The 13,646-nt window shown below is 43.0% G+C and overlaps 1 protein-coding gene across 3 annotated transcripts in view; it reads right to left on the bottom strand.

The window, feature by feature from the left end:
- The window catches only part of KHDRBS3 (KH RNA binding domain containing, signal transduction associated 3), a 145,154-nt gene that overhangs the window by 18,986 nt on the left and 112,522 nt on the right, over nt 1–13,646 (bottom strand). For all 3 annotated transcript variants that reach the window (XR_009760222.1, XM_061606987.1, XM_061606985.1), the window contains one exon: nt 6,458–6,540. Coding sequence is in view for 2 of the 3 variants with exons in the window: in XM_061606987.1 (XP_061462971.1) it covers nt 6,458–6,540 (83 nt within the window). In the remaining variant the exon portion in view is untranslated. The remainder of the gene's footprint in view (nt 1–6,457; nt 6,541–13,646) is intronic.

The following is a 13,646-nucleotide window of genomic DNA, read 5'->3' as shown; positions in this document are numbered from 1 at the left end:
TGGTTTCCTCTACAGTAGCAGCGGGGAACCTGTGGCCCACCAGGTGTTGCCAGACTCCAACTCCCATTATCCCTGACTATTGGTTATGCTGGCTCAGACTGATTGGAGCTGAAGGTCACTAACATCTGGAGGGCCACAGGCTGTACTTGAATTATTGGAAATACCTCCTTATGTAACATATATACATATATATATATATATATATATACACACATATATATATAGTCTCGTTTGAGTGTTATATTGTGTTCGTGCAATGTATCTAAGGGAGCAAAATAACCTTTCGTGAAGAAAGTCTGTCTGACTTGTAAGCAGCAGCCTTGGAGTGTCAAAAGGGGATTAGCTCTCAAGTATTTCCTCCTTGCATTCCTAGCGAGGCCAAGTGAAAACCTGCACTGGTTCCCCTGAGCGTCCTGTGATCATGAAAGCAAAGTGCCTGCTAGAAACCCAAGTGTACTTGTTTTAACTATGCCAGATTGAGCTTATATCCACAGGACAGCATCTGCCATGTGGAGCTGAAAAAAGTCAAAATGCGTATTTTGGTTTCAATATAGCACTTCTTTATTGGGAACAGGCACTTTTTAACACATTTTTAAAGGACAGGGAAGGCAGATGGCTCACCAAGACCAGCTCTTACCTCAATTTCTTACTTTTCTGGTAAAAAGACAACCATTTAGGGCCAAGAAGTAGATTTTAAAGGCACATCTACATTCACATAAATATGTCCAATTCTTGTTATCTCATCTGTGAAAGATACTATGACCCGTAGATTCACGTATAGTACTTCAGCTCTGTCATATCAGGGCACAAAAATATAGTCTCATCTTAACAGTGCAAGCAAACTGTGCGGCCTTAACCGAGTCACCATTTTTGGCTTCGATTAGCCATCAGTAATATCTTGCCTCACAGGCTTATCAAGAGGATAAAGATTGTTATGTGACACCTAAAATATAACTCATCTAGTTCATTGTTGAAGAGCAGAAATGAAAAGGTTGGCCGTTTGGGCAGCACTAAAGGATAGGTTAGATTATTACCAAACTGGAAGGCCACTGCTCCTTTGCATATTTAGGCTGTGTCATTAGCACAGTTTGAGTAGCCATTAAGTCAATCATCTACAAAGATGGTCACAAGAAGCAATGCTATCTTTGATTCTGGCAGCCGCCTGCCCCAACTCAGGACAAAGCAAGAGATATATCCTCTTCCCAGACCTCTCAGCACACCATACGGCAGGGGCAGGTATCCTGGTGCCTGCAGATACTGCTGGACTACAACTCTCCTCATTCCTGATCACTGACTATGCTACCTGGGGCAGATGGAAGTTGTAGTCCAACAACACCAGATAGCCAGAACACGTTGGCTACTCTGGCACGGGGCGTTTAGAGTGGGCGGGGAGGAGTCTTTGATTTCTTGTATGGTGGGTGAGACTGGAATTAACGGAAGATTTGGGTGACAGGTGGAGGTCTCATACTGGCTTCAGGGGTACTTGGAACAACCAAACTTTCTGCTGTTTCTGAATAGCTCCAAAACTTGGCACAATGCCAGGGAAGAGGCCCCTTCCATTTCCAAGTTCTCCATACCTGCCACGGGCGACTACAACTATGGTTGGCCTTGGCAGTCTATTTAAATATGACAGTTTGCTACGCCAACAGTTCACAGGGAAAATGGGTTTTTCAGCAGCAACCACGGCTGGCTGGCAACATCCAAACTAAATACTTAACACCCAGAAAGTTCTCTGTCATACCAGTATGTATGCTGGTGCTTGATCAACATATCATTTATGTTGTCTCTCAGTTACAATCCTTGAAAGTTATTATTTCCAAATATCATGCATATTGGGCATGATGCGCATGGCTTTGTGGTGACTGGAATGCCTCTGAAATGTCTAAGTGTTGTGTCAAGTTTAAGTCCCGGTGCTTCCTACTCTGGAGCAGGAATTGCTACTGGGTTATGATTGCTGTTCCTTGCTGTACTCGATATTGTCCGTATCTTGGCAAAGCACAGGAAAAAAGAGTCAATTGTATTCTCTCCCCCAATTTTCAAAGTCCACTCTCAAATGGCTAATGCCTTCAGCCCTTGGCATGGATATTGTTTTGTTCACATGGGATTATTGCCTTACTTATCTGCAACAGCATGGTATAAATGAAACAGTTCACTTTGACAGTGCTATTCTATGCTCACAATATGATGGCATGCCCTCTTTTTCAGTCCAGCAGCACTACTGGGTCATTTAAGGCTACAATTATATGCAGTTAAGATGCAGCCAAGTCTTACTGAAGCTAGACTCAGGATTCAGCCCTAGAATAAAAACAATGCCTCTAGGCATGTCCAATGGGACCTTCCATCGCCACACAGATCTGGGATTAGGAATGAAGTCCTTGGAGGTAGAGAGCTTAGTTTCTTCTGATATGACTGAGACTCAACGCTTCTCATTTTAACCAGAAAGCTCTAAATGAAATCCAATGGGATTTGTAACTGAATGCAAGATTGCAGGCTTAGTGCCTAGCACACAATACATAGTTGGGTACGCCCTGAAGATGCACAATTGACTTAAAATACAATTCTGAGCATTGGAAGCACAATGTTAGCAATTAAGTTTTAGTACAGCTTTTAAATCTCAACACTACTATTTCCTAACATCTGCCTCTAACAAGCATCTCCAAACTTGAATTTTCTAATTAAACACACAGTAAAGCAAAACAACAACAAAACCCCAAGAAGAATGTTTCAAGTTGCCTCTGCAGCAGGACAACACCATTCAGCCTGTGCCTGATAACTGCAGGGTGGCACACCACAGCTTTGGTGCCCTCAGCTTCTCAAACAGGTATTATGGCTTTCATGTGTGAAATCATTTCTCTGCAATACACTTGTTTTGCTTTAGACTACTGACATTCTTTATTGGTCTCAAGCCCTTAATTTAGTCTTCAGCTCTATGAGCCACTGTGGCTTCAATACTTCTCTAGAATTACAGCTTTTGCTTATAGGTGTATTTGCAGAAAAACACCATCCACCACAGTTCAAGTGGCTCTCTGGTCACAAACGCATGAATAAAACTCTGCAACCCTACTCACCATTTTCAAAGGGAGAGGAATAGTTAAGAGAAGAGTGTTACCATCCACAGAACATTGGCCACGAGGTGCCAAAAATCCAAGGAAAAATGACCAGGATAAGTTAGAAATCAATTTTGGGGGGGGGGGAGGCACAACACAAAAGGCTATTTTTTTTACGTTAGTTCATGCTAAGTGTCTATCAATAATAAAAGAACAGCAACCATCCCTTAAGCTAGACTATTTACACCCACATATTAACACCAGTGATTCCATGAACTACAAAATTGTGTTTTGGAGAAAGAGCTATCCAATCACTTGGATCATCCTCCAGATGGCTCCGAAATTGACAGAGCACACTGCCAGAGGGCTTGAGGCCCTAGACTATATGAAGTAAACTAGCTGTATTGTGAAAGGATTATCCCATCAGTAATTAACACTGACACGACTATGTGGAAGCACAAAACTACTGTGTTAAATGTATGTCAAGCAGCTAGCTTGTAGGCAGATCAACCTTAAAGCCTTCAAGTCCATACTTGTAGGCTTTTGTGGAAAGTGACTAACTCATAATATAGTATCAAACAGCTTTATAAAATTTGTTTAGCTTTTTCTTAGAGCCAAACAGATTGAACCTGAAGGATGGCAACAGTCAGGCACAAGAGTGGCACTGGGCAGGGAAGTAGCACCTCCCTTTTTTGCAACCTTGTCACATAATCCAAATTTTAGTTTCAAAGCTCATTCTCTGCCATGTTAGCTCTCTGCAGCATCTGTCACTGCTATGAATGGTTGATCATAAGTACCTCAGTAGTCATCTCAGTGCTATTAAACAGATGGCAGCACTAAATCCAAATGATGTAGTACATCTCCCTGGTGGACTTTGTTTCCATACTCTACCATTATTCCACAATTCCTCTGTGATAAATCTTATGTATTCTACAGAACATTAAATAGTGAGCAAACATAGGCAGTTGATTTATTAGCAGCGGTTTGCATTTGCCCCACACTTGTGTGGAGAATGTGGGAAGCCCTCAAGGCACACAGACCATTGGCCTAAATTTGTGTAATGTGGTGTTTTTAAACAGATTCGGCATTTCAGTACAATTGGTCTTTACAAAATGTTTCTAAATTGCAGGGTTTGTTTAAAAAACCCCAAAACACTATACCGAGAGGTTATGGGATGAAATTGCTTTAATATGGATGTTAGACCCTTTGAAGAAAAAAATTATTGTGACTCTAAATGTAAGTAGCATTACTGGGTTCAATGTAATTCAGCAGCATTACACAGATATACTGAGGACAGGGAAGTAATAAAAGCCAGTGTAAAGGCATTTGCAATGCATACATTAACATAGGAAAAGACATGTGGAGGATAATGTTTTTGGGTATTTAAGACTCAGCAGTTCAGTGGCTAGCTAAAATTTGAAGAAAACCAAGTTGCCTACCTATATATAGCCATTTTGCTTTTCTTAACCTGGTATTGAAAACCTGGGTTTCGACAGGTTGAACATCAAACAGCTTGTCCCAAATCACCACAGTACAATATAAACGAGGGCTTGGTAGCATATAGCCTCCAAAATCTACACCAATATTGGTGTTCTCCTCTTTCATTGTGGCACACTGGACTGGCTTAGCATTGGTTGTCTCATTAAGCATGTGTAAACTGGTGCAGCCAATTTCCACTGAACATTATCTCTCAATATTGAAGAGTTACGTCATCTTTTTCACTTTAGTCAATTGAACTGAGTGACTATACAGCCAGCATAAATCACAGCAGGCTCAATTTACGTTCTAATCAGCTGCCTAAAGTAATTCCTTTAGAAGTCCATTACATTTACAAGAGTTATGTGGCTGGCAATATACTTTCTTAGGGCCAATGAAAATGCTTACTGATAGCTAGGCCACGGGAATCAAAAATCACGCTGGCTTTGTAGGTCATCCCAATCCAACAGATGTGGGATCTCCATAGCTAAAAATACATTTTTTAAAAAACAAAAATCCTTTCAATGACCTTGTACAAGAAAGCTAGTAATAAACTTCAGAATATATAATTGTTTCCAGTGAAAATTCAGATTAGCCTGAATTTAATAGTTAACTGCTAGCACAAAAGCCATGCAAAGCTGAAGGTAGTAACAAATAAAGCTTTACGTGTAATTACTGAGGGCACTTTAAAACAGTATAAAATTGTTTTCTTTTTGCAGAAAATAAACTGCAAGTGGGCCATTTTGTTTACCACACCACACTTCAGCCTGAAGGTGTGCTCAGTAGCAGATGGTTGGGCAGTAGTGGTGCTGACCTGACCTCCAGTTGCTCATGTGGCTGCTGCATACTGGGACAGAAAGGGGGAGGGGTCAGGCAGTGCCAAGGTGGGCACGGTGTTAACACAGCAGCAGGAGCTCTGGATTGGCTCCGTCAGTGCATTTGCACCAAGCTGATGTCACCACTGTCTAACCCCTCCTCCTCTAGGTCCTGGCATCGAGCAGCAATGTGGACAACTAGAGGTCAGGCGAGTATTTCCGCCCCATCCTCCCATCTGCTACTGGGTATGGCCCATTCACATGAACTAGGGTTATTCAGGAGTGAAATGTTGGAAGTGGAAGATTTGCTTCCGATACACGACAATGTCATAAACCAATGGTCATTCAGAGCATGCAGAAGTGGGGAGTATGTCCCTAAGAGAGGAAGCACTTCATCTCACAGAGGGATCACAGCTTCACTGGTAGGTCACATGTCTTCCACAGAAAAGTATCTAGATACTGTTTCTGCCATCTCCAGTTGAAAGGATTGGGTGATAGGGATGGATAGCTTTTTTCTATTCCATATCAGTTTCACATGTCTTTAATCAAAAATTCATTCTGTCCTGTTTTTTTGTGGTTAAGCCCACAAACATTCACTTTGAAACGTATGCATTTTTCCTGAACAATTTTTGTATGCTTCTTTATGCATTTCCCCCTTATATATATATATATATATATATATATATATATATATATATACACACACACATACATTTAATTGAAACTACATCATAAAATCCACAGAAGTGCACAATCCAACTGCTAATTGCACTCCAATCAGTGTATATTAATGTGAGAATTACAAATTGGGTCCATTTGCTTTAAAATGTGGACGAAATAAAATTCTCCTTCATCTCTAGCAGGTGAAGGGAAGACTTGCACCTGACATCTTGAACAGCCATTACAGTCAGAGCAGACAATACTAGGCTAGTTTATAGTGTGAGACGGACAAATAGTCTGAGCTGGTAAAACAGCTTCCCATGTCCCACTGCCTCACCAAGGATCCTCTGCCTCTTAACAGGACTGGGTATTTCAAAAGCAACCACAAATCAAATTCTACTCTATTAATATGACCTGATTCATGCAACCATTCTAAATGCATTAAACCATCTCCCTTACCTTTGTGCTGAAGTGTTATAGCTGTTATCATAGGAATCATAGCTCTGTTCATCGTACGAAGTGCCATATCCATCGTCATATTCCTGGAAAAAGTTCCATGCAAAGGTGGCATTACAATTCAATGGGCTACTTCAGAACCCATAACATCATCTGTTTTTTTTTCCTCAGTCAAAATGGCATTTCCTCCAGAAATCTAAATTTACTGAAGGTGCTGTGGAGATTAAGTAAAAAGGCCGTGAATACAAAGGGGTCCACAACTAGCTCTGGTACCAAAGGATCCTCTGGACTTCTGCTTCTTCAACAGCAATCTCTTCATGACACAGGGTAAACAGAAAAGTTGGTAGTATGAATTATCATTCAAAAGAAAAAGACAACATAAACTTGGCTGGGCACACCAGATAGGCAGGGCCGGCTCTAAAGGGTGGCCAGGTGGGCCCCTGGCTGAGGGCCCCTGGGGCTACAGGGGCCCCTGTGCTCCCCTTCCACAATCTGCAGCAGGATTGCTGCTGCGGATCGCAGGACAGGAGCTTCTGAGCCACCCGTCATTCCCCCGCTTCACCTTCCTTTCTCTTTGCTGTTTTTCGTGGCTGCGCACACTGCATGCACAGAGTTGCCATCAATCAAGATGGCGGCTGAGATTTCCCTAAGGGGCTGAAGCCTCTGTTACCATCTTGGTTGATGGCAGCAATGCGTGCGGGTAGCACATATGCGTGACATCAATCAAGATGGCAGCAGAGGCTTCAGCCCCTTAGGGAAACCTTGGCCGCCATCTTAATTGATGGCAACCCTGTGCGCGCAGCCAAAAAAACAGCACAGAGAAAGGTAAGTAGAGCGGGGGAATGGCAAGCGGCTTGGGAGCTTCCGCAGTGTGATCCGCGGTACCAATCTTGCCGCAAATCACAGAAGGGGAGTGTTGGGGCCTGGGGCAGGCTGGTGTCCAAGGGCCCCGGCATGCCTGGGGCTGGCCCTGCAGATAGGTGTTTGGTCTCTGGCTCAACAATGGAAGGCTGTTGAACAGGCAGTATCAGCGGACCACAAACTTTCTCACTAGTGGCAACCATATTGTTTAATCTGGTGAGTACCTTTGTTGGGGCTAAAGGTTTCCTGCTTTGGTGTCAGGTCAGCAGGAGGTAGGGAGCTGCCACCCACAATCTACTTCTTTCTCCCACTGTGGAATCTATGGGTACAATAATCCTTGGCCATTCTACCTGCTCCCGTTCAAGCTCCTAGTCAGCCATGAATGCTCTCTCTCTCCCCCTTCCCCTGAACTCTGAAGAGCTTCCCATGTACTGCAGGATCATGGCAACAACCAGACCTGTGCTACCTGTCCCACCAAAGCCAGCAACAAAAATGCTTTCCCCCAGTGAGGAGGGCAGCGAATTTTGCCATAGTAAATCAGAAATGGCTGAGGGCTCTTCTCTGATCTCACTGGCATTTTTACTTGACCAGTTAAATACATGTTCTCACACTCCCTGAGAACTCCTTGTAACAGAGACAAGTTATCCTGTGCCAGCTATTTTACAAATTTTAATCACTGTATCTTGTTGATTTCCCCCTATTTATTTGTACTTATAGCTTTTATACTATGGATTTAGCTACAAGATGACCATCTATATGCTACCTGTATGACTTGTGACGTAAGCATAACCATCTTTATAAGAAGGGTGATTTAACTTAATGGTATACTTGAATACAGCACCAAAACAGAAGGTAAGAAATTCATCTCTCAAGCTACCCTGCAACCCAGATTCCCTTTAAATAGCAATCAAGTGAAGCTCAAGGATGCTTTGAAGTTCGCCCTTAATTAGATTTGGCATCTTCCTGTTAATGTTTTCTGTGTTTGAGTTTCAAGTGTGGCACATTTATTCTAATTTAGCCAGTTCTGCATATAAAGTTATGTACTTTGAATTTTTAAAAATAAATCTCAGAGATATAAATGTGAAGAGAAATTAGGTCCACCACTGGTTTAGTGTGTAGGCATATACGTAGGGAACAAAGGGGAGGTAATGTCCACATATAACACTGTTCCTATGATGCCTTAGAGAAACTGAAGCAAATGTTTTGCTGCATTATGAAAGGCCATCGAATGAAACCAAAATCCCATGTTTAAGCTGCTGTTCTCAGCAGGAACCCCCCCCCCCCCGGCTGAGGAGTTAGTAGAGCAATGGGGCATTTCTGAAAACAGCTTTGCAGGTTCCTTAGGAAGCCTCTAGAAAACCCCTTGGGGAAGGGCCACTTCACACATTCCATTAATAAACATACACTTAAAATGTAAATATATTTTAACATATGTAAAATGTGATGAACAGGTGTTCAGAAATGCATAAAGTTGCAATAGACAGCAGATCCCACTTTCTTGCTGCAGTGTGCAACATCACCCCTGGGAATAGTGTATTAGCAACCACTAATGATTCCCTGGGCTTGCAGAGATGAAGGGAAATATACTTTAGCTTCTGCCACTGGGCCAAGGGACTTGAGGCCACTGGGAGGCCACTTTTCCTGTGTCCCAGGAAGAATATCATGGCAAGGAGAACACCAGCCTGGTCCTCTCTGTTGGTCAGAGGATGAGCTGGCTTTCCCCTCTCCCTGCCAGAAAGAACAAGACTCCTGTGTTTCCTTGCCGTTTCCTGCCCCGTTGCTTTTCTTATCTTGTCTGATTGTGAGACTTTGGCCATTGCACAGCACTTACAAAATATTCAACACTTTTTTGTATGGCTCAACTGGGAACCTTCTTTCTCATACTGTAAACCGCCCAGAGAGCTTCAGCTATGGGGTGGTATACAAGTACAATAAATAAATGAATAAGACTTTGGGGGTGATTTGTGGCTGCCAGGCACTGTGTGAGAGCCAGCGTAGGTGGGTGGAGTCCTGGGTGAGGGCCAGGAGGTTGAGAGATGTTGACTGGTGAAGTACGATGTAATTGTTTCAGTATTCATGTGTTAATGAGCATTATTATGTATTATATTCTATTATTTGTATTATGGTTTTATTGTACATTTTTATAACGTTTCTTGTTCTACTCTTCTGTACACGGTTTAAGAGATACTTTTGTATATATTAAGTGGTATAGCACAGTGGGGAGGAGAGCCTGGCTGGGAGTCCAGAGTCTGCGAGTTCAAATCCCCGCTCGTGTCTCCTGGGTGTAAAGGGCCAGCTGAAGAGCACCCCCACAGGGAGTGGCTCAGGAGTTATGTGCCCTGCCACCTGTGCAGCTGTGGGCAAGCTGCATAGTCCCAACGAGCCCAGTTGCCCCACAGCTGGCAGTGGCGGACAAGAAAGGGGCCAGCCTATGCAGCTGTGGCAAGCTGAGCAGGCCCTAGCCAGGTGGGGAGGACTAGCCTCAGAGGGAGGCAATGGTAAACCTGAATATCACTTAGCATGAAAACCCTATTCATAGGGTAGCCATAAGTCGGGATCAACTTCAAGTGGTATAGAAATAGACTAAATAAAATTCACTAATAGGCAAAAAACCTTGCAGTTTAAGAACGCACCTATAGCCCATATGCTCAGAGGCACGTTACCAAATTCTTCCAAGCTACACAGGAAGTGGATTGGACTGTGAAAGACCAACCCAAATTGTGTTTGCATTTTGACCAATTTGTAGGGCACTCCAATATCTCAGACAGGAGGTCAGGTCTCCTGCTCCCCTGGTGCATTCACTATAGCTGCCCAATTTCCCTGCTTTTTAAAGTTTGACAGAAATACCTGTGGGCTATAGGTTTGTTCTTAAACCGCAAGTTTTTTTGCCTATTTGTGAATTTCTCTGCTTTTTAATCCGGGAGGCAAGAAATGGGATCCTGCGCAAGCTTGCTGAGAATGGATTGATCATTTGCATGCTTATTGAGTTCAGTGGGATTTATTCCCCTGCAATCATGCTTAGGATAAGTGAAACTGACCACAGGGAATTGGGAGGAGGAGGAGGGAGGGGAGGAACGGCGAAGGGGAGGGGGGGATGGGAGAAGAAGGACAAGTTTGATCATTTGCATGTTTACTGAGTTCAGTGGGATTTACTCCCATGCAATCATGCTTAGGATAGGTAAAACTGACCAGGGGGGGAGGGAGGGAGGGCTGGAGTGGGCAGGGGAGGAAGAAGAAGGAGGAGAGGGGAGGGGAGGAAGAAGAAGGAGGGGAGGGGAGGAGGAAGGGAGAGGAGAGGGGAAGGAGAGGGGAAGGAGAGGAAAAGCTGGTCTGATCATTTGCATGCTTATTGAGTTCAATTGATTGATTGATTGATTGATTGATTGATTGATTGCACTTGTATACCGCCCCATAGCTGAAGCTCTCTGGGCAGTTTACAGCAATCAAAAACATTAAAACAAATATACAATTTAAAACACATATTTTAAAAACAATTTAAAACACAATTTTAAAAGCTGAAGTATGCTGGATGATGATTGACTGAGTGGCTGGCTGGCTGAAGGTATAAATGGGGGTTGAGTCAATTGAGAGAGAGGTTGTTGAGTTGGTTGGAGTGAGGTCATTTGGTGAGGGTTGGTTGGCAGAGTTCTGAGGGAAGTTTGGATTGTATTTGGCTGATATTTAAAGAGGATATATATGAACAGAAACACAAAGAGTGACCATATATGAAACCATACGCTTGTGAAGCATTCCTAAAGTAATCTTGTTATTTCCTGTTGTTAGTAAATAAATACTTATTTGGTTTACCAAAGGCCTGATCTTTGGCTGGGAAATATACAGACCAGAAGGGAGGGCAAGGTAATTACCAAGGCTGAACAGAAACTGTATCTAATGGTGGCAGCCGTGAAGGGAGATATTGTAACAAGTCAAGTATCCAGAGCAACCCAGAGTTGTATGCCTTATATATAAAGATACAAGGGGGTTGGGAACAGCATAGGCACACAGTCACAAAGTAACAAGCTATAGAGAGACTGAGGCAAGGTCTCTGGGAATTTTGGTTACAGGAAGTGACTGGTGGTGCTGCCTAGCAGTGGGATCTAGTGAGATCTGTGCTAGAGCAGAGTGAGAAACCATATAAAGGACGGTCCTGACTGGTGGTGTCCCTGATGGTGCCTAGTGAAAGGCAGTAGCCACAAGCAGGTGGGAACCTGACAGGGAGAACCAGGGAAGGACGTCACAAGGAGTTCCTTACCTTTCTGAAAGGAAAAAGTGAACAGTATCATTGCTTTTCAGCGTTTCCCCCACCTTTTTATTCTATAGCAGGCACATGTAGCCTCCCACCCAAATTTAAACCAAAGCTGTCTCTGGCCACATCCACACCAGGCCTTTATTTCACTTTGGAGAGTCATGGATTCTCTCAAAGAAACCTCGGAAGTGTAGTTAGTGAAGAGTTGCTAGGAGATGCCCTGTTCCCCCCACAGACCTTCAATCAGAACAGCCGACTGTTAAACCAGGCTGGCCACTGGAGCTCTGTCAGTGAAATAGGAGTCTCCTCATAGCACCCTTCACAAACTACACTTCCCAGGATTCTCTGGGGGAAGCCATAACTGTCTCAAGTGAAATCAAAGTCTGGTGTGGGTGTGGCCCCGATGAGCCAAGCCAAGCAGCTGTGAGTTTGGCTTTTAGAATACTGACAGTTGGTTCTTACTGAGCATGCCCGACTCTATCATTGGGTTCCAACCAAAATTTCTTAAATTAATTAAAAATCAGCCAGACATTTTCTAAACTTTTAAACTGCAGAAGATGACGGTCAGAGTATGGGGCAAGGTCAGTAATAGGATTACAGGTACTCTGTGAACATAGCTGATTTTTAATGAATTTCAACAATTATGGGGGTTTTTCCTCTCTTTTTAGACTTTGAACTCTATTCTCTCTGACTGTTTTGTGTATTGCCATGAAAATGAGCTTATGGGAACCCTCAGAATGGCATGGGGGATATTTTCAATTTAACACTGCAGAATGTGAAAAATCCACGCTGGCTATAGTTAATAAATAACTAAACCACCACCAATGGAGGTACAGAGTATTTCAACATTGCATCTCCAGTTACAAACAATACTGATGTTTTCTCAGCTGACAAGAGGGCTAAATGCTGAAGTAATTTTTAACTCTAGTCAGATAGCAGATCAACTTCTTTCACTTTTAACTACATTGCAAGGATCTATCAAGGTCCTTATGCCTGTTGCATAAGTGCTCAAGTTTCTGTCAATCACCTGACAAGGCTCCCAGGAACTGGTACAAGCACTTCTGAGTACCAGAACATCATTGTTGCATTGTGCAGATACCTGTCCTATTTTGTACAACTTTGTACTTGCTAAATTGGTTCCTCATCAGCTATTTTAAAATAATCATTATTATTATAATTCTTGTTAATCAATCTAGTTATGAAATCTTTGGTAATGATTTACCTTTCTGCTCTTTCTTGTGAGTTTAGGTTTACTACTTCCTTTTCACCTAATTCTAATCTCTGCATATGGCTTTAACCACTAAATGTTGGTTCACAAAAATTGGGAGTTCACAAATGTTGGCTACCACTGGGAGCCAGCAAAGCATCACAGGTTCGTCCTTTCTCCAACTCAGCAGAGGGATGGGGTCTAACCTCAGGCTTGATGGCATTCAGAGTCACTATGAAACAGCAAAGTGTCACCACTTTTTTATTTTAAATGAATTTATTATACGAACAGCCCTGGCACTGGCAGTCAGAGAGGTTGGGCATTGGCCAAGGTCCCCAGCAGCTCAGAAGGACCCCTCACCAGCTCAACTCAGCAGTGTTGCCTCTCCCCTCCCTCCTTGCTGGGCCCCCAGATGGCCATTTTAGCAGTTGGCAGGAGCCCAGCTTGGCTTCATGGTACTGCCCACCATTTTAATTTACTGAAAACGTAATGCCATGGTAGATGGAAACCAAGAATGGCTCTCATTCAAAGCGCTGCCCCTGCCCACCTACTGCTAAAACAGCTATCCGAGGGCCTGGTAAGGAGGTTATGCGGATCATTTTTTCGCAAGGCTCTCTCTCTTGTTAATTTGCTGACTGTACAATGAGGTATATGTATAGTCTTAATATTTAATCCTAAAAATATGTTTTCCAGCAGATGTTGCTATCAGTAAGGCAGAGTATGCCATGGGACCACTTTGTAAAAAACAGATCAAATGAGAAACAGCTGGTTTGAAAGGCGTTAATACACATCGAAGTACATTCATTGATCACCTTGACACAACACAATAAAATGGATTAGATTTATAGTATGGGGATATATTTTGAAAACCACTGCCC

Source organism: Rhineura floridana, chromosome 1 (genome assembly GCF_030035675.1).
Source record: "Rhineura floridana isolate rRhiFlo1 chromosome 1, rRhiFlo1.hap2, whole genome shotgun sequence".
Taxonomy (NCBI): domain Eukaryota; kingdom Metazoa; phylum Chordata; class Lepidosauria; order Squamata; family Rhineuridae; genus Rhineura; species Rhineura floridana.
The sequence above is the reverse complement of the archived record's forward strand: the minus strand, read 5'-3'. Positions and strand labels throughout refer to the sequence as shown.